Genomic DNA, 21,448 nt, shown 5'->3' on the forward strand with positions numbered 1-21,448 from the left:
TGGAACAGATGATAGAAAATTGTGAATCAAAGCCTGGCATAATATTTCAATCTGCATCTCTTCTAGCTGATTTGCAAACTCCCTCAAGGAAAATGCTTTGCCTTATTAGAAACTTGTAAAACAACCTCATGATATGAATGAGCGACCTGAAATATTAGACACTTTTCTCCCAGTTTTCTCCATTTTCAAGGTGATGATCACACAGTCATCATAGCAGAACAAAAGGTTTTTCCAGATGTAATGTGTTCTTAGCCACAGATGTGGTTCTACAGAGCAAAGTTCAAGCAGTGGAGCAGATGATGACAAAGAGTTAAACAGCAAGATACCCACAGCTCTTTTTTGGACTTTGCCTCCACTTTTTGAATAACAGGAAAAGTGTAACAACAGTAATCATCAAAAAAGAGAGAGCCACAACGTGTTCACTGTTCAAATTATTTCAGAAAGACAACTCCCTCCAATTACACAAATGTTAGACCATTTTTTAGAATGGAGACATTTACATTTCTAGTAGATTATCTGAATATCTTACTAAGTATCCTGCCCTATGCCCCGTACTTGTGTGCTTTTGAAGGGAGAAGTTAAAAAATAAAACTTCTGCTATGAATTACTGATACTGATCAAAAACTTTTGTATATTTAAATTCTTTTTAGACATCAACTATCAGTTGATCAGTGCTGTACTGACAAAGGAGAAGGCACCTGGAGTTAATAGCTGAGTGATAGACACTATCCAACTCTTGCTCTTATACAGCCTGACCCTGTGTCAATGCTAACCTGGCTACAAAATCAGGCAAGCTCTAAAACCCAGTCCCATTTACCTGTTATAGAGAGTTTTAAATGTCAAAACATAAAAATTTCTAGAAAATCCTACCACACTCTATTTCATTCTCTCTACCTGAAAACATACCTGCAATTCTAGCTCTACCTTACCTTACAAAAAAGCACCATCTTGAATATACGTCCCATGCAAATTTCTCCCTCAATGCACAAAAGGAAATTTTCACTACAGGAAGTCCCAAGGCTGTGGTCTTGCCTCCAGCTGCAGAATTTTAAGCTGCAGTTTAGGGTGGCACAGGAAATCAGCAGACTTGCCCCTCTCCAGCAAAAAAAGTGTCAGCTTATCAGGAAAAAAGAGCAAGCATGGATATAAGCTGAAGCAGTAGTAATTCCACAGATGAGTGCTTCCCACTGCCAAAACTCTTTCAGATGGCCTTCAAGGGTGGCAGCAAGCTGAGACATGCCTAGCTAAAAAAGAATCTGGAGGATTTTATAACCAAAAGTGAGGCAAAGGAGTTCTGTTTATACAATCCCAGCAGATTTTTTGTAGGACCACAGATTTGCAGCTTCCAGAAGCTTTTTTTCTTGGTGTCTAGACTTTCCCCCGTTTCTAATTCATGTTCTGTCATGGAAGAAGTCTGAAGTGATGCTATGACTTGAAACTGCAGAGTCTCCCCAAGCATATTAGACTTCTGCAGGGGAAAAAGGGTATTATGATATTAGTCAGGCAAAAGAACTATTGGCTTTAGTCAGACTTTGCTAGAATAAGAACTACATCAGAACTTCATGGTTTCTTCAACAGACTGAATCTCCCTGAATTCACTCTAATCTCTCATTTTCCAGGTAGAGCACATTTTATTAATCTACCATTAAGAAGTACTTTCCCTAGAAGAGCAATCATTAATAAACACTTAGCTCCTATGTAACTTTTCCCACTGCAAGACTGGCTTCTCGAACATTAATTAATCTTCCTCCACATTCCTGAGTGGGAAATACCATTCTCATTTCACTTCTGGAAAAAAAGAACCACAGAGGAGTTAAGTGATTGCCCCACACAGTGTTCTTTTGTCATTACCAGGACTGGAACTCATGAGTTCCAGCATCCAGACCAGTGCTCACTCCACATCTTTCCTGGTCTCCAAGCTTACAAAAGCATAATGAGAACTGGTTCTCCCAGTCTGAAATGCAAGTGGTAATTAGCCCTTGAAGCTGTGCAGCTCACACATAGCAAGTCAGCCTCTGCCTCCCATAAACTTTGCCAGGTGGCCTTGCCTTTTCTTCAGCAGCTTTGACTTTTTCTAACTTTCATTTTCGTTGCTGGATAGGTTCATCAACCTTGCATGTGGTGGATTTCATCCTGAATATCAACACTGGGAAGTTGACTTGTTCTCTAATTAGGTAGCTGAGCCCAATAAAAACAGCAGGAGTTTGGAGAATGAAGCCAACTCCACTTCCTTGAGCATTCAAAGGATATATTTTTTGCTATAACCTGATGTGAATGCCATCTTAGGAACAAGCTGGGTAAGGAAGCAGTAATACAGCAGCCCAGATCAAACTCCACAAATGTGGAAGAGGGAGAGATTTTGTTAGGCCACCAGATACTCTCCTAAAATACACCTATAGCACACCTTTCCTTCCAATCCAAAAACTGAAATGAAGACATTACACAGCTGTGTTGTGGGGGAAAAACATAATTTGCAGACAGTTTAATCAAAAGCACTGTTTCATAAAAGAAAGCTCTGTTCTAAGCTCTGGCTTGTAACAGCCTGCAACTCTTTGAATAAACAAATTCACACTGTTTACATTTCTCAATGAGTAAAATTAATATAAAATATTTTCCCTGCTTTAAAAGGGGAATTGAAATCTATGACTTAAAAGACTTCCTCATCAAGTATTTAATGGCTGTGTGGTTGTCATTTTGAAATTGTTACACATTTGGTCCCTGGCAGGCTATGAGCTGTGTTCCAGCCAGCTCTCCACATACATTTTGCACAATCTGTCACCAGTATGAGACAGAAGGAAACAATCCATGTTTTCAGTGGAAACATGAAATTGGAGGACTCTATGCCTTTTTTTTTTTTTTTTTTTTTTTTTTGTCACAATCTTGTCTCCCTCATTGTCTTTCTTCCCTCTTCTCCTTTGCATCCCATTCTTTCTTCTCAGCTGGGCTGTGTAAAATGCTAGACCTTAAGTTAACTGCTGGTGGGCAGTCACTCCTCAAAGGTATAATCTGCCCTGCTACAGCTACATTCACACTCTGGCAGATCCAGAGATCTCACATACTAAGTGTATTTTGAGCTCCAGTGATGGAAAGGCATTGTATTTGTCCCTCTTTGATTTGTACTTTCATGCTATCCACCAGTATTAGAGCAGCTATTCAGTTACCCATTTCATAAGGAATTTCCTGTATGTAGCAAATAGTTTCAGTGCCCCTCAGAAGACAAGTCCTGGGATCTGCCTGTTGTATTAAGATCACAGGAACACTGAACTCCCTCCCAAAACATGCACTGCTCAACAGCATATATGTCTGCATTTCAATAAATTAATTTATTGAAACAGGTTTCCTATAAACAGGTAGCCTATAAAGCAGAAAATGTTCAATTATCAGAGCCAGCTCTGTTCCCCTTACCATGTGCTCTACTCCATAACTGTGTTATTCAATTTATGTTTCTTTTAAAGTGTCCTTGCCCCCCTAAATCTTGGCTTTTGTACCAATGATGCAGTCAATGGATGCCAAGTATAGCAGTTATGGTGAAGAGTTATTTGCTGGGTTCATTTGATCATCTTATTCTAGATCTTACTGCATATTAACTACTTAGGATAATACCAGGAGTGATTTAGGGCTTACACTACTAGAAGTTTAAAGGGAAGCTGAAGCCATGATGGAGATGTATATGAAGCATGTAAAAACACAATGCTATAATCAAAGCATTTTCAAATCAGCTTCTGATATTTAACAACAGATCTGTCCTAAGAAGCAGCAGTTAGTAGTGTTGGACTCATTCATGGTATTTGCAAGATTAAGACAACAGATTAGGTCTTGGAGAACTGGCAAAAATCAAGTTAAATCATTTTATATCTTGTAGGCCTTTTGTATCCCAGCAAACCTTCCCGAAAGTCAGTGAGATGTTTGTTAAAATGAGTATGACAGGACTAGGTCCACTTCAAGGAGGTGAGAAAGAAGGCAGGTGAAGTTAGCATGGTTGTCAAGTTGTGAACATACACAATAAAATATGTCCTAAAGAACAGGCCTCAAGGAATTGCATTTGACATGTCACTCTAGAGCTATTTAGCTGGGATTTTCTAATGAGACTAAAAGACAGAGATCCTCAGTATCCACTGAAATTCAGTAGAATCTATTCATCTTAAATCACTTAAACTTCCTCAAGGCTCTAGACTTTTGTTGTCAGAACCTACTGTGGCTTCAGTGAAGAAAGGGAATGCGAAAGAAAAAGATTAACCCCAAAATAAGGAAAATTCAGTGTCTTGCTGGACGATGAATTTACAGAAGAAGCAGGAGGATGTTTCAAACTACAGATTTGGATGCAGGGTCAAGCATTTGTAAAGAAGAAACCATGCTGTGAATAAATATTTCAAAGTCAAGATCTAAGTATCCACTTGAAGGGAGCAAGCCTTATATGATCTGTAGGCGCAGTACAAGCACATAGGCACTACGTGGGATATTCAGGAAAAACAGTTTAGGAGTCTATCTCCAGTTGAAATCAGTGAGAATTAGGAGCTTAATTTTTAAAAAAAAAAACCATCACAAGGCACCTTCCTTCATCCTCAAGCACTTGAAGGAGTCCATTTTGTACCCAGTGCTTGCCTTTGTTTTCCTCTTTAATTTGGAAGGTGGAACAGACAGTGAAAGAATCAAACACACAAATTAATGATTGTTGGCAAAAATATTGGAATAATAATAAAAATATATCATACAAACTCCGTTAATCAAATAATTCTTTTAAACAGTAACATAATTATTAATTATTGATATGACACGTAGTATAAATAAAACCCACTATAAACAGGACAGAGCAGTATGAGGAAACTCAAGTGGATAGATAATCTGCCCGAGCAGAAACAGACTGAACAGGAAAGGAACAAAAAACTACAGCAAATGGTATGCTGTAAAAACTCCCCTGCCACTGAAACATGACACAGCACTGGAGATGAGGGTCTTGCACTGAAAAGGGGTTAATAAACAGCCTGTTAGGTGAGCCTCTCAAAGATTCATAGCAGAGCAAGTTGCATAAATCCGAGTTCTGTAAGTAACTGTAAGTTACATGTAAAAGTATCAGCAGTTCACCTCCTGAGATGCTTCTATCCTCAGAACATCACATTCTACTTGGATCTGGCCACTGCTACTTAAGTAAGACCCTTTGGAGATTGTTCAGAGAAAAGAGATAAGCTTAGAAGATGAGCTGAAGCAAACACAACTGAAAGAAATCCCAGTAACTGCTTACAGACCTAGAAATAAGATACTTTTATCCACTAAGGACAGACCAAGAACTGCTGGTCTTAGACTACAGAGGAGAAAACTCAGGTTAAATAACTGGAGAAACCTGGAAATTAAGTTTTCAACAAAAGAATCAGCTTCTACAAAACACTCTAGGATCAGTGTCTCTGGATACCTGCAAGGCTATATTAGTGACTGATCCAGCAGAGATCACAGGAAGGTTTCAGTCAGTTCTCTTTGTTTTAAAGGTATTAATATGGTTGTGTACCTCAGCCTCAGAGGGACTTTGAATAAAGTATATGATACAAACATAATTTGTTATCCTAAAGTAGCAGTTTATACCATAGTAAGACTAAATGTAGACAATGACATATTGGTAAAAGGAAAAGAGACAACTCCTCTTAAAGATGGGCAAGGGAAATTTTTGAGAGATAGAGGGACAGAAAACACAAGTGGAAGCATAGGTAAGTCTGTGGGAACATGAGAAGAATGAAAGGAGACAAAGATGGACAGAAGGAAAGTTAATAACTTATAGAGATTCAGCACAAACTAACTGCTCTGGTATTTTTATATATATATATATATGTTAATATATAATAATGTGAAAATGTGAAATAGTAGACAATTTTTTAAGAATACTTCAGTGGTAGAACTGATGGTTCTCCAGCTGATTATTTGACAATGACATGACATCAATTCTTACTACATACATAAAGTATTCATACATTTGTTCAATCTGTCCCTACTTTAAAAATCACATGCCCAGTTTATCATGGACAGCTGTGGTAGCATATCTTCCACACCTCTTGCTTGACATCAGAAGCTTTGCTTTGCTCTTCAAGCTCTACTTTTCATTATCCTTTATGGCACCTGCTCTATCTCCTAGCCAGGTACTCAAGCTGTGTTTAGGTCTGGTCTCACACAGCAGCTGATCCATTCAGCTACATTACCATTTCCAGGCTATACCCACCTCCCACCAGGCTGCCTGCCACTTTCATTATCCAAGCATTTATCCCAAGGGAGCTCAAGGCACAATCCTATCCAATGTAACTGATTTGCCACTCACTGATATGATGAAACAAGGCATTTCATGAGTGTGTCCACAATTTGATCGGTGCTTTGAATGATCAAACCTTTGCTTGAAAATATAGGATGACAAAACATTACGAGCTTTGAAAACCTCCTTCCATATAGAAATTCAGTATTTCCAGTCAGTTTTAATATGAGGATCAGGTTTAGTATTGGTGGATAGTCCTTCCAAGAAAGGCAGGCTTTTTTGGAAATAACACTGTGATGTTCCAACACAAGGGGCTGTGTCAGCTGAGTACTGCTCTTGTATCATCCTACCAACACATAGACAAGTTTTTTCTCATAATCTTTTTACTACTGATGAAAACTGGTGATATATTCTTGTTTCTCATAAATGTGAATTGTAACTTTGAAAAAAAAAGAGCAGAATAGTTCTTCATCACAAATAATTTTTTGTGCCCATGCAGCTAAATAGGAAAATTAATATGATTTAGTAGCTTTTGCTTTCTTCTTTGTGGTTGCTTTCCAAACTCAAATATCAGAATACTTGTAGAAAAAGTAAACTGGACGTAAATTTAGTAACATAAAGAAAACCAAAGTGTCAACCCAGCAAGATAGTTATTTATACCAATAATATGATTGTGGGAATCATGTCTTCCCAAACAGGGAACAGATTCGCTAATTTTGACCTGCAGGTTTCCAGCTAAAACAAAACTATCTGCCCAAAATATCTGCATGTGGGGTACTGCAAACCTCTTTCTAACCTACCTCATTAGATTAAGAGCTATGTATAAGAATATTCGGCAAATAAGTTCAATGAAAAAATTGACTCAAGAATTCCACCAAACCAGGAAAGAGGTCTCAACTTAAGACAATTATTCAATTATTATATGTAATAGTGCTACAGAAAGTTAACAAGGACAGGATACTACTGCAGGCTGATGGCAATAGAATTGGGACTGTTTTTTCCTTCTGCTCCACAGTCACGTAAGACTGTCCTGCTACCACATAACTCTTTTCCCAGCTATCTACAATGGAAAAAGAAGAGTCACTGAGTAAAGTTTGGATTCCAAAACTCCTTATGACTCACCTCTAACTATAAGTTTCCTAAAAATGAAAGGAATCAGCCAAATGAAATAGGAAAGTTTATATTTCCAAAACCAAAGAGAAAATCTATGTGCCAAAATGTAAGCCAAGGCAAAATTCCATCAGTACAACAATGTACCAGAGACTTGACTTCAGAGTAGATTTCTGCTGCCTGCTTTGATATCTTGGATGTTTTATCTACTCTTTGCAAATCACTACTATGCATCTGACAGAGTTCTCTGTGAGATCCAAAAGTAAAGCAAGATCAAGTAAAGCAATAAAGAGTCATTACATCTACATCCAAAATTACTACAACTGACAAGTGGCTTTGGATTTAGAAGGATGTTCCAGAAAGAGATGAAGACTTTTAGGCATAGACGAGCAGAGAAAAGCTGTAGCAAAGAAGTCTTTGAAGACACATTTTAGTTCTTCCAGCACACAAAGAGCAGCTACTTAACCACAGCAGAAATATCCTGATTCTTCACGGCCTAAAGAGTTCTTCCTCCTTGATCTTGTGTTCAGACATTCCCATACACATGCTTTCCATTTCTACTCAGGGCCCTTAGAACCTTGCTGAACCAAAATACTCAATATGTCCAACACTCTACTGTCCAGAGTCACCCAGTGTCACCATAAAAGAATGTTGTTTGATCACATGGAATAGAGCTCTTATTTCCTGTGCATGCTCCTTATTTCTTCAGGGTTTTAAAAATAATCAGGAAATACCCCCATAGATTGATATAGCAATGGTTGATCTTTTAAGGTCAGTAATGTTGCACGACTGCTAAATAGAAGAGAAAGGGGGATTCTACCTGTCCTCTAATCTACCAAACATTTTTGAACCACAGAAGTGAAGACCTCCTGTTATTCTCCTGCTTCTCTTAACTTTTGTTAGGTCATTCTCTTACAGGGAGAAGGCACCTCCTAGCACAATTATTACTGCATGTAAACTCTATAGTAAATCATAAGGTGGGAGATCTCAGAAGCATGTGGGTAAGATAAGTGCCCTTCACAGAAATGACACAGTGAAGCAAAAAAACAATTTCAAAAGAGGAAGAAAAGCATCAAGGACTAGACAGTAAAAAAAACCAACAGATTGTATATCAAATATTGGACTTCTTCCTCACAGGAAAGACACTAGTATCCATCTTCAGTATGAGCACTGGGCCCTGGTATAACTTTTCAGATGGGGCAATGCCTTACTGCACCTGCAGTCCCACTGCAGGGTGTCAAGCAGCATGGTCATATTCAAAGGGAGTATGTATCAAAACAAAGCATTCCCACTGTGCTTGTTTATTAGGAGACCTCAACTCCTGATGATGCCACAAGAGTAAGGGATGATAGTAAGACCTTCAAAATATAGCCCAGTGAGATTTTACAAGGACTGAAGCAGAGAGAATCACAAATATATGAAGAGATACAACAAGGGGGAAGTACCTTTGTCGGAGATTTTTGAGTTATGCTTTTGTTTGAAACTATCTGAAACAGAGAAAGAAATAGAGGGTGAAACTTACATGGGAGAAAGGAAGACAAAAGGCAGAGAAGCCAGAAAAAGAGAAGGAGAAAGAAAATTTAAGAGATGATTTTTTACAGGGCAAAGGGAAGCGGAGTCTTGTTGAGGACTTAATTTCATTTCCTTCATGCAAAAACACCAAGAGCAGCAGCAGCAGGTGGTGAGCATGCAAGTCAGAGAGCAGCCGAATATTTTGCTGGAAGGGAAAAGATGAAGCCCTGAGTGCACTGAGTTGGTAGGACCAGGCTGGAAGCAGAATCAGCTGTCTGAGTGCTACTTACTGTCACAAACATAGGGTTTGTCATGATCATCCTGGGAGGCAGCATCATTCCGTCTCCTGCCACCTCCAGATCCCCGAGCCTGCAAGGACAAGAGGAATGTTAACATTATTCCATCGCCTCTCAGGTCTCCTTGTGCCCCTCACCCTCCTATAAAAAATGTGCAGTAGAAACTAAACAAATCCTTGACTTCCATACAGGTTTGTCAAGGGTGGGTTTGACCCTTCACCTCCTAAGATATGCACTATGCTAATGGACCTTGTAATGCAGTGGAGGTCCCTCCATAGACAATCCAAACTGTTCATCCACAGCAGTAGGTCACTGCCAGCACATATTCAGTCAAGTATCATCATACATTCATTTCTGAAGATGTTCAAATACCTCACTTAACTGAATATGAATGAATGAATAGATGAACAGGTGGTAGAGGATAAACAGAACCATTAAATCAGCCAGAAAACAGGTCCCAAATAAAACCAAGGTAAAATAATTTCCTTTAATACTTTCAAAGAGGGGTTATTTGGTTTTGGATTTTTTTTTTTCTGTAGCTGAAAAGCAATGTTTTGAAATGGCCTTCTGGGACAAAGATACCATGGCTAATTAAAAAACTGAGCTCTGGTCAGTTGGTGGAAAAGATTAGGTGACATGGCTACAGAGAATAGAGAATGGGAATAACACAGAAAGGTCTCTCTACAGTTCTGTATTGTTACACTGTGCCAAGTTGGCAGCCCTGGAAACTGAAAAGTTGTATTTCTCCACAGCACAAACTGCTCTGGCCTGAGCTCCAGGGGTAAGACTGGAATTCAGCATTAAAGCTTGGTCCTGACCCTTCTCAGCTGAGACACCAACCAGGGTACAGCTCGTATCTGTCCAGTGGTGGAGGCTGTAGCGTGGAACTGGGAACTGAGCCAAGACCTTCAATTCTTTCATTTTCACTAATGTACGGTGTGTAGATGGCAATAATTTTAGACTTGATCTTTATTTGAGGAAGTGATGTGCAGGTGGGTGGCTAGATAGCCATTTATTAATTCTGCCAGCTACTCTAATCCTAGGTAAAAGCAATAAAATTGTTTTCACTGCTCATCTTACCAAACTATTGATGTTTCTCACCCTAGACAAGGCCACCTGACTCAAATCCTTTACACTTTAACATGTGAAAATAAGAAAGGGACAGAGCTTCATCAAGTAGAGCTGGAGAAGATGTAGAAATTCTGAAAATATTAGTACCCCAGATGCAAAGGGGCCATAGGAGCTCTGTCCCTCTTCTATGGATTTGGGACTGAACTAGCACTATTTAGCTGCATTTCATCAGATACCTAAAGAGAAGGAACAAGGAACTGCTTTACACTGGCCTGCTGAAATCTGTCAAAACAGGGTTTTAGAAAACTTCAGTTTATTTCCTTGGGAGTTCAGCTATCTGGAGTGGGTAAATATTATTAGGTATGACAAGTGCAGCTCTACCTTCTGAAAGATCCCTGTGCAGATCAGATCAGCACACATGTGCAGAGTGAGGTTTATAAGGGTGAACTGAAAAGCAGTTTCACCCTGGAAAAGGCCCCAGCAACAACTGTTTGGTGGAAGCTTCTTTACTGACCATATCACATAAAATCCTCTCACTAGTGAGTAGTCTGAAATATTTTTTCTCTGACTGCCAGTCCTGAAAACCCCCTCTGGGCTATGAAATCAATCCCAGGCCAGTTCCTTTCCTTTTCCTGACTACTGCAAAATGTGCTCTAAGTTGAATTTCAGTCCATGGCAGTTCCTATACAACCCTCAGCTCATCAGAGAATCTTCAGAGATAAGTGATAGACCCTTAATAGATACTTCTGCTAGTACCTGGATTAGAATCTAATTTCCTTATCCTACCAGCTGCATTGGCTTTCCAGGGCTGTAAAAAAGCTGTAAAGTCTTATTTTTGTCACTAGCCAGTAGGTTTGACTCTGTTTACACACTGAGAATGGATCTGTTGGGTAAGAAGGTACTATTTTTACATAGGCACCTGACAGAATAGGATGGTAATTTAAGGTCTGTTGCTCAGAGTTTCAGTAGTCTCACAGCCAGCTGTTTCCCTTCAAACCACTCTCTACAGAAATGCAGGGGTACAGCATTCGTGTCATGACCACACGTCAGATATATTTTTTCATGCACTGAACACAAGGGGGTTGATTTTTCAAGTCAGTGACTTTCAGTGGGACTTTGGTTCCTAAATGTCTTTAGTGCCTTTGAAATTGTCCCATGGGATACCCAGCTGTCACACAGACAATCTGTACAGGTGCAGCTGTCTTCCTCTCAGATCTCCCAGCAAACTCTCCTTTCCAGCTCCTACTACATTCTCCCTGTCCAGCAAATAAACTGAAAAGCTCTTTCCCTAAACTCTTTTCTTCAGCCTTCCATTCCCTTCCTAATGCTCCCACCATTTTAGGGATAGACTTGGAGGGATAGAAAACCAAGCAGCTGCCCCAGAGGCACCAAATTGCGCTCCAGTCTGTTGGATTCAGTCATCCACGACTGCCTTCATCCTCCTGATGGGATGTAGCAGAGCCTTGACGTGTGAGGCTTGGAAGCCATGGCACAGCAGCCCTGAAGCATCCCTGAAGGAGCCAGAGAGAGTAGCCAGAGGGACAGATGGACACTCCAGGATTAAAAATAAAATCATGCTGTAGGGAAAGGAAGGGGCATTTGCAATTTGGAAAGTTCAGAGCAGTAATTCTGCCGCATTAATACCACATTAATGCTGTCAGCCCTTGCTCCTTGTCTGAATCCCCAAAAGCTACACTCTGCAGGATCTAGTTTCCTATGTATGTCCTTCCCCTCTTCTGCCATTCTCAAAATACCCTAACTCCTTCCCAGAAACAAAGTGCTGCCCAGGTTTCATGTCCCCTGTTTTAAAATCACCAACCTCAGTCCCCTACCCTGGCTCAGGTTTTCACATTAAGAAAAGGGCTGCTTGAAAAGTGGCAAAGCACTCGTGACCAGATGCAATCCAGGCTTCCCAGTTTTCAACAGCTAGAGAATCTGGCCCTAATTTCAAACCCTAATTTATACCACATTTTGCTTTGGTGCCATCAAATAGAAACGAAAATTGCTCTAAGTATTTGGCACTCTTCAGACTTCTCCTCTTTTGCACTGAACGAAGCCAGGGCACTAGCAGAGCAGGACTTAGTCACAAGAAAAAGGCAAGAGATCCTGCTGCTCCAGTACTTAATAGGGGGCCAGTTCTAGGGCAGAAAATAAGACATAAATTTATGCTTCAAAACGAATGGGACATCTAGTACCCTTCAAATCCTTTCCCTATGGTAACAGAGAAAAAGTGATGGAGTAATTCTCAAAGGGTTTTTCCTAAACAGGGGACTATAATTTTGCATATAACAATAAATTGAGGATTTTCTTTGTGTAGGCCTGGGCTATAGGAATACAGCAAATTCCCTTCTCCTGAGCAGTGTATCTGTTAGCTCTTCAGTGTATCTGTTAGCTCTTCATTCCTTTTCATTCACATCATGAACAATTCATGTGAGAGCAACTTATTAGAAAAGAGTTGTTAGCCTGGAATATTAGTTGGTTGCTACAGTCAAGCTTGTGTGCATGTATCAATTCTAACTCCTCTTTTTGGTTACTGGTTCATACAAATTTTCTGAAACTTACATTTTTCTGGAAAATTTTTTTCCAGGTGGGGGTCTTTGGCTAAGAAAGAAAGAAAGAAAGAAACTGGTTCAGGTGATTTTGAGAATAAGGAAGGTGAAATATATACTTATCCAATTATTAAAGTGCTTTGATCTTATATTAAAGGACTTAAGCTCCAAAATAAAGAGGAGCAGAAAACTGAAACAACACAACAACAGAAGAAACAAAAGAGAGGGTCTGATGCATAAGTACATTGCAAGTATTCAATGTGGTTTTATGTCTTTCTCTTATTCAAAAGCTATTATATCCTGCTCATTTGGCCTAAAATGTGGCCCTTCTTGCTTGACTCCTACAAACACATCAAAAGATACTTCTGGAGCTCCCGTGCCCCTGCAGCATCCACTGGAGCCAAAGAGAGATGAAAATGTTCAAAACTTCTGAGGACTGTGTTCATGTTTATTCAGATGCCTAGCTTATGGGGCCACAGTTGCAAATGTTGAATCCAAGTTTTAAAACATTGGCCTCATTACTTAACTGGTTCCCTGCTGAAATTGTGAAAAGACATCTTAGGTAAGAGAAGGGACACAGACTCCCCTAAGGATAAAATATTGCCCATTTTAAGCAAATGGAGGATTTGCCATGGGCTCAAGAGGGCCAGTGCTACCTTGGAGAAAGCTGCAAAACTTATTAATACAGTTCAAGTTACTTTTACTAATTTTATATAATTTTTTTTTGCTGTTATGGCTGTATTTGTTGCTTTTCTGCAATTAGTAAATGTTGTGTTAAAGTAAGAGCATTGTAATAGCAGGATGTCATAATTATTACAGTTTACATCACAATTGCAAATACACTCTTATAAATTTACCCCAACTTTTTACTCTCAAAATAGTCTTTTTTCTTGGTAATTCAAAAAAAAAAAAAAAAAAAGGGGGGGAGAAAATAATAAAAATCTTCTACCATATGACTGAAAATTACCTATAGTGTTATCTCTATCAGATATCCATGAATGTACACTTTGCATAAGAAATATACACGACAGATATATACTAAAAAGCATAGGATCCCTTTCTTTCCATTTCAGTAAACTCTCCACCTACCCGTCCTCTAGGCCTGTTCTTTCGTTTTGGAATATCTTCTTCCAAATCCTCTTCCTCATTCACTTCATCTGCATTCTCATCATTTTCTAAAACCCTCTGTGGTTGAACAATAAACAGGAATGGTTAGAAGAAAAGAAGATGAGACATAAAACCAACTGCTGTTCTTTACCACAGAGACTGCAGGTTATTAAATTACAGCTGATTAATGAGATAATGCCAAAGCAGATCCCAGAACCCCTACTTCTTTCCATTAAAGCAAAATTTGCTTCCCCTTCCACCCTCAGTACTCCAGGGAGTTCTTACTAAAAAATACCACTGATTTCTGTCAACTATGAAAAAAAGATTCGTGCAAAATAATAGTGGAATCACTGATCACCAGTATCCCAACACAACACAAGGATGCACGACTGCAGGTCCTGACTGGGAAATTAGGTGCATGCTATTTGGGGGGAGTTTCTTACACCTTAAGTTGTTCTGTTTTCCTGTAATGTTGAGAATGCACTTTAAGAAGACAGAAATCAGTGGTTTTCTTCTTGGCAGCTGACAATTCTCTTTGTTTGGCAAAATTAGAGAAAATCCCTCCATGTTTTCCAGAATGTTTACTTGATCTATAGTGTAACTCTGTCATCTGGAAGCAGGGGTCTTGCTGCATGGGAATGCTGAGGAAGAACAGGTCTCATCGAAGTTAAGAGGAACAATAGCAATAGTTCCTTCAAATAATTATTTAATTGGAACAGTAATTCATCATCTCACATAACTGTGAGATGCCCAGGCCAGAGAATTTCAACCCTTTTATCCTGATCTTTTGAAATGTTCCATCTAGAGGATCAAGCACAGGCTGATGCCCTGAAAACATGCACAAGTTGGACATGGCACAGACAAAGGCAAAACAAAACATCACAACACTAAGGTGGAAAGAAATCTGACAAGAATCCCCCAACCCGTGGCATGCCTACTAGAAATCCAGAAATGGGCCCCAGCCACTCCTGCCCTTCATGGTGTGGTGCCATTTCATAATGGACTCATCTGGAATCACTAATTCATCTTTGCCATGCCACAAGAAATTCCAATGTGCAGTAGTGATGCAGATTCAAATCAGTAACATTAAATGGATAGGGAGGTTTTCCAGTCCTACTGTATTTGTCCCTTCCTTAACATTTTTACTTAACAGCTATTTGAGAGCCAGCAGAGGGAGAACAGGAGCAAATCACACTTGCTTTCTCTCCTTCCTATATATATCAAGCACCAAATTCTGAATTTGTGGGAAGGAATGCAACAGAAGAAGGCTGCATTTGGAAAAACAAATGTGCAAGTTTATTCTTACCAGCCAAATTTTTAAGACTAAGATTGGACAGTATCTCTTTTTAAAAGAGACAACAACTTCTAGAACATGGTAGAAGATCAAGTCTTCATCTGTTTTTTAGTCCTTTTATTTTTAAATCTCATGAGGCTATTAATGAGGTTTACACCCTAACTAGAGGGTGTAAAGTTAAGCAAGTTCTACTTCTGCAGACAAACTTTCTTTAAAATAAAAAAATCTTTCTTCAAAATTCATCCAGTTGCATACATTAATTGACTTCATGTTAGGAAACTGAAGCACTCGGAAAATGTTCTACATGAGGAGAATAGTCATATGTGAGAAAATAAGAAAACTTACTGATATGAGTGTATATTTTCACATTGCTTAGTATCTTAAAGTATATAAAAAAATGCTGCAACCATACTGTATGTGGGAGAAGGAGAAGGAGCTTGTTTACAACCACAATACTACACAAAAGCAGTTAGGAATAATACTACAAACTACTTTCTTTCTATCCTAAGCCCTCTTCAGCAAATGATGGGGACACACATTCAGTATTTACTGTAGGACAAAATCCTCAGTGCTGTTAAATACAAACTGCAGAGCAAGACTTCATCTATTTAGCAGGGAGAACCCTAACCCTTTTTTGCAAAGTAACTTTTCTTTTCCTGTTCTTTATTACTGAAGCAGTTTCCAGGCCAATATACTTCAGTGCAGCTAAGCACCAGGTCTTCAGATACTATGAATTTGAGAAAGCAGCAAGTGGCCAGGACTGAGGTGTGAATTGACACCCGCAAGACATATTTTTTGTGTCTGTTCTAACATCCAGGTCAAAGCTAAAACAGTGTAGCTGAAAACTTTGAGTTTTCCAATTTTTGAGCTTTCCAGTTCCCAGCCTGGTGTCAGTTCCACTGCCTCTGAAGTCTCCTTCCTTGGACCACTGCTGGGGATAATCTGAGCCCTCAGATTGCACAGCAACATCCAAAGGCACTTGTCAATCCCATAATGATGCTGTGCCGTGACTTCTTGTGACTTTGGAAGCTGGTATAAAGAGAACTTCAGAGCTCTCAGTTTAATAGACCCAGATACACTGCTGAAGAAGGAAACCCAGAGCAGGCCTCAGGCCAAGCTTTTCCCCGCTCTATCCCTATCCATGCCAAGCATTCCCATGGGACCCTTCCTCTTTGCTGGTCATCCTTTACCTGTGTAATTGGGAATGGAAGGCCTAATTTTGCTTCCCTTACATGTGTGACATTTCTGGCAAATAGACAATATGGACTGAGCTCCATGTGATATAGTTTTGATGTCCACGCCCTTCTGTTTCATTTAGCACGGGGCTGCCCACTCAGATTTTTACTAGTTTTAGGTATAGATGCAACATGTTGTACCTCAGCCAAAATAACCAAGTTTGAGACATTGCCAGTGGCTCTTGCTAAAAATCTCTAATACAGCACAATGATAGTTTAGAATCCCCAAAGAAGTACTGCTGCTCCCCTAGGAGAGGTCCAGTTTCCTAGTGATTTAAAATGACTTTATAAAGTGGCACGCACTTATAAAAGAACTCTTTATATTAGCTGAATTCCTGCTATGACAGACCCACAAATGTGTTTCTGCTTTTAATTGCTAAAGGATGAAATGAAATCTTGATGAATAACTTTCAATCCATAATGTGTGTGAAGAGGCAATATTCCTCATACATGCATCACTAATAATAACTGAGATAATTAAGATACGAGTATTTTTAATTATTTGTTTTGCTTCTATTCTTCCTGAAGGCTTTTCAGAAAACAAACAAATAAAAAAAACAACCACAAAAAACCAAAAGCAAACATCCAAAACAAGCAAGGCAACAACACATTTTTGTCTACAGTCAGAAGCTGTGAATCCAAATTCAAATCCCTGTCCAAATACACTTCAAATATGAGGCATTAAATTCATTTTATGGTTTGGACCCATCTCTGCTTTTCAGTTTTATGTGTAATCACCTCATAGTGCTGTGAAAGAAATTCCCGTGCAGAACACAACTAAATGACCAAGATCCTTGTGACAGGAGAAGTGTGTGAGATCCTCAGCTCATCATGGTGTAGCACAATGGTTTGATAACAACTTGACAGGAGAATGACACAACTATCAACAGAGGCACTGTTCTGCCACAGGACAAAATCTGCTAGGCTTAGAGACAAACTGTGAAAAGCAGCCCTTCTGTCAGGGCATGGGGCTCTCTTTTACCTGGATCTCCTGTATAGTGTCTTCTTCTTTAGTGTCCGTTTTTTTCTCTATTCCCTCTCCACGCAGCAGGGCTTCCAGAGTTGTGCTTTCTGAGGTGAACCCATCCTTTTTCAGAGGCAGATCAACTTCTGAAAAACAACACACTGACTGTCTATGTCTCCCCCAGACAGCTAACAAACAGAAGGGCAGAGAGGACAAGCAGAAGACTGAGAGGCTTTCAGGATGTTAAAATATACCTCGGGAAGAATCCAGTTTTCCTCATAGATCCTGGCTTTTACCCTGCTCCCACAGGAGCCCTTTCAGAGCAACCCTATGGCAGGAGGCATCCTGAATTGCTCTTCACCTGACAATGCCAGGTATGGATTTCTCAAGTACTCTCTCCCTTCTAAAATGAACTCCTTCCTCTAGGCCAATAGATGTATAAAGTAATAATGGACGGAACCGATGCTCACAAATTAGCACCTGGTGTCCTTATTTCACAGCCCTGTCCACTTCTCATCTTTTAGGACTGGGTTGTGTTCCCTGGGCTGCCTGAAACTCCCTGCCTTTCTATTAACCAAAAGTTGTAAACTCTGCCAGGCAGAAATTCAAGTGTTTATGAAGCCCCAAATCACTCCTGCAATTCAAATAAAGAATGACCACTGCCACCTGGGTCAGCAAAGTAGAGTCTGTTTCCTGGGGGCAATCATGTTCCAGGAATATTTTTGTTCTATATATGAAAAACTCTAAGCCAGCAAATGATTTGGGGTCTCTGATCAGTGCTTCCACAACATGCTTGCTCAAGTCTTCTGAAGTGAGAGAGCATTGCTCAGCCAATAACCACAGAAAATCCAGCAAAAATTCCAGCAAAAGCTATTCTATTCATGGAGGGAAAGGCTGAGTACAAACCATGCATGAAACCTAAACCACTGGGATTTTCAAAAGAAACTCCCAGGACAACACACACAATGGGATGGGGTCAACTGTGAACTGATCCCCCTTCTCATGACAAGGAGGTCTATTCAATCAGAACTCTATTTTCAGCATTAAGCTCTGCACACCCACCCCATTATGCTACCTTTCCCAACTTTTCCCTTACATGAGATATAAAAAAGCCAGGGAAGTCATCACAGAATCAGATTTCCCTGTATGAACTCCTAGTACCTCCCCCTGGATCATAAATCCAGGCATTTCAATAGAAAGAGGGGATTTTAGACTCGATTTATGTGCAAATCCCAACATTTAAATCTGAAGTCACTAAGGAACCTTCACAATCATCCTTGGCTGTGGGCTTGGCTGGGCTTCCAAGTCCTGTGCTTAGGTGCAAAAGGGCATTTGCTCTGTACTCAGAACCCTGGGGGACTGCAAAATCCAAGGAGTCATCATATATCCATCAAGAGAACAAGCTTGAAGCAAGGCCAAGGGCATCAGAAACAAACTCTGGAGAAGCTGTGCCTGTCTCTGGATATGCTCAGCCAAATAAATGTATTAGAAGAGGGAATGAGCAAGGAATGGGTGACGGATAATGGGATCTATATGACACGAAAACTACTCCCTCTTTGTTCCAGAGCTATTGAACATAAAGCCAGAAGGAAAGGTAGGCTTTATGGTCAAAAACTGGCAGCAGTCTTTAATAGGCATCCTTGTTTTGTGTGGCTCTCCTACTTCCCACTAAGCAACACTCCAGGAGACTTTTCATCCACAACTCTCAGTACATTTTTTAATTATTAAACCCAACATCCCACTGACAAGGCAGTATGAAGTAATACTTTTATTCCCAGTTTACTGATGGGGAGATTGAGTCACCAAGAAGTTATATTAGTGAGCAGCAAATCCAGAGAAGAGAAACTCAAGGCAGCTGCCTCCCATCTGCCCACTAAGCTGACTGCTATTCCACTCCTTCATTTTCTTCTCTGCTGGTAGCTTCTGGGACTCCATTTTCATTTCTAAGCACCCCTAAAAGGGGAAGATGGCAGATGCTATCGTATCTGGAATGTGAAGTTTACAGCACAAAAAACTTTAGAGGTCCAAAGACAACATCTTGTTGATTAATTCAATCTTTGTAAAGCATTCCTGCATTACAGGAGGAGGGCTGGAAGAGGGCTAATACTTCCTGGAAGAGGGCTAATCTGTAAAGGATATACAGTAATGAAGACAGAAAATAGTATTTCTCAAGCACTTTTTGCACCCTCAGAGATGAAAGTCTTCAAAAATCTAAAAGAGAGTTCAGTTAACCTGGAGAAATAGTTAAACACTACTAGAAATCCTTAAATTCATTTCATTAAACCCCTAATATTCTCTTTCCTATTTTATTCTCTGGGTCTTTCCCACATAAGCTAGAAAAGTGTATTTTTCTCTTCTGCCTGTACCCTAGAAAAACTGGAGAAGCCAATTAAACACCTGAAATTTAGTTTTCATCTGAAAGATCAAGGCTTCCCCCATTCCCTGGGAAATACTGCACAGAAGAGAAGTGGGGCCAGTTGCATGCACTGTCCTGCTTGTGAAGGAGCCAGCCAGTGTCAGAAGCTTCAAACAAGGTCAGACAGAGACTCTTCTAGGCTTGAAACATTAAGCTGTGACCCCACACCTGCCTCTGTTTGCTCTGATATTTGTTGTGCTACACTGTGCAGTCACATTGGAAGCTGCAGAAGGTGTGAGTGTATATCAGGAGGCAAATGCAAGGAAAGTCACCTACCCTAATAGTGCATTTCATCTCTGGCATGATCTCTAACAGGTCAGTTTTGAGGGATAAATGCAGGCTGTGACTTCCAGTTATCTGAAATCTGGCTCTTCTTGAAGTACCCCAAATAGCTCAGCCCTTCCTGATTTTTGATTCACTTTTACCCTCCATATTTTCCCACCTGAGTGATTTCAACAATTAAACGATGATTTTAAAGAAGGAGTGTTCCTCATCAGACCTTTTTTGTAATTTCTTTTTACTCCTCTCCTTTTGAGGATAAACAGTCACAATCCATTCTATTACTCTGCTGTGGAAAGTTTTCCGTATGGCTTTGCCCTGTCAGACCTCTCTGAACTTCCTCAATAATCTTCCCAAGATGGACCAATACCACACCTGATATTTCCAAATGAAACCACATCATCCATTTAAACAAATTCATTACAATATCCTTTGTATTACTCCCCAGGCAGTGTCCTGCAGTGTCCAAGGTGCATGTTAAGCAAAATCAGGAACCTTGCAGCAGGGACAAGAACTTGTAATATAAGTAATGCATACAAACACATAACTGACAAATTAAAATGTCCATTCCATTGCCTATTCACCAACCACCTTCAGATCTCCCCAAGGAGTCCTGCACAGAACCTTCCTGGCCACAATGGCTCTAAATAACTTTGTATTATGTGCAAATCTTTGTAGTTGACAAAGTACTCCCTTCTCTCCAGTTTCTTCATTACTATGCAACACACAACTGGACCAAACACCAAACCTTGATGCACCAGCTGTTAGTCCTTTTCTATAATGAAAGTTCTTTGTTTCACATTGTTCTTCGTTTAAAGTTTTATTCTACAAGTTTTGATCCAAGACAATGCCTTGTTTCTCTTTGGAGACTGATAAAATACCAGAGGTCTTCAGAAAGTCTAAGCAAATTGTCAACCTCCTTATCTATTATTCCTTTATATATCATGTAAAGAATTTTAAGAAAGTAGAGAAACATGCTTTTCCTTGCTAGGAAAAAAAAAAGAAAAAAAAAAAAGAGGAGTCAGTTAGAACCTCCTATATCATCATTTCCCAGGTGCTTTACTGCTTATATCTAATTACTGTTTCAATCAATTTCTCAAATGTTCATGTAGAATTTATAGGTCTTTAAATCCTTGAATCACATCCAAATCCTTTTTAAATACAGATAATAATATTTGCTACCCACTAATGGTTCTAAACGCTTTCAATTGTAACTCCTACTTTGTATCACAAACTCTTCTTCAGACATCGCAATTTCAGGGACCATAATCTTTATTACAAGTAATAACGAGTAGTAAAAGTAGCATAACTGAAAGCTTACTCTTTTATATAAAAAATTAGGAAGGCTTGTAGATAGATTTCTTTTTGATTAGTATTGCAAAGGCA

General features: G+C 39.6%; 1 protein-coding gene across 13 annotated transcripts in view; it reads right to left on the reverse strand.

Moving 5' to 3' along the window:
* DPF3 (double PHD fingers 3) overlaps positions 1 to 21,448 on the reverse strand; it is a 166,609-nt gene that overhangs the window by 48,387 nt on the left and 96,774 nt on the right. For 8 of the 13 annotated variants that reach the window (XR_011726034.1, XR_011726031.1, XM_071744553.1 and 5 more), the window contains exons 4-8: positions 17,386 to 17,513; positions 13,857 to 13,952; positions 12,781 to 12,819; positions 9,142 to 9,220; positions 8,785 to 8,826 (exon numbers count right to left, since the gene is read on the reverse strand). Coding sequence is in view for 9 of the 13 variants with exons in the window: in XM_071744553.1 (XP_071600654.1) it covers positions 8,785 to 8,826; positions 9,142 to 9,220; positions 12,781 to 12,819; positions 13,857 to 13,952; positions 17,386 to 17,513 (384 nt within the window). In the remaining 4 variants the exon portion in view is untranslated. The remainder of the gene's footprint in view (positions 1 to 8,784; positions 8,827 to 9,141; positions 9,221 to 12,780; positions 12,820 to 13,856; positions 13,953 to 17,385; positions 17,514 to 21,448) is intronic. The other 5 variants (XR_011726032.1, XM_071744555.1, XR_011726033.1 and 2 more) reach the window with 3 other exon arrangements.

This window comes from Heliangelus exortis, chromosome 5, assembly GCF_036169615.1.
Source record: "Heliangelus exortis chromosome 5, bHelExo1.hap1, whole genome shotgun sequence".
NCBI classification, from domain to species: Eukaryota; Metazoa; Chordata; class Aves; order Apodiformes; family Trochilidae; genus Heliangelus; species Heliangelus exortis.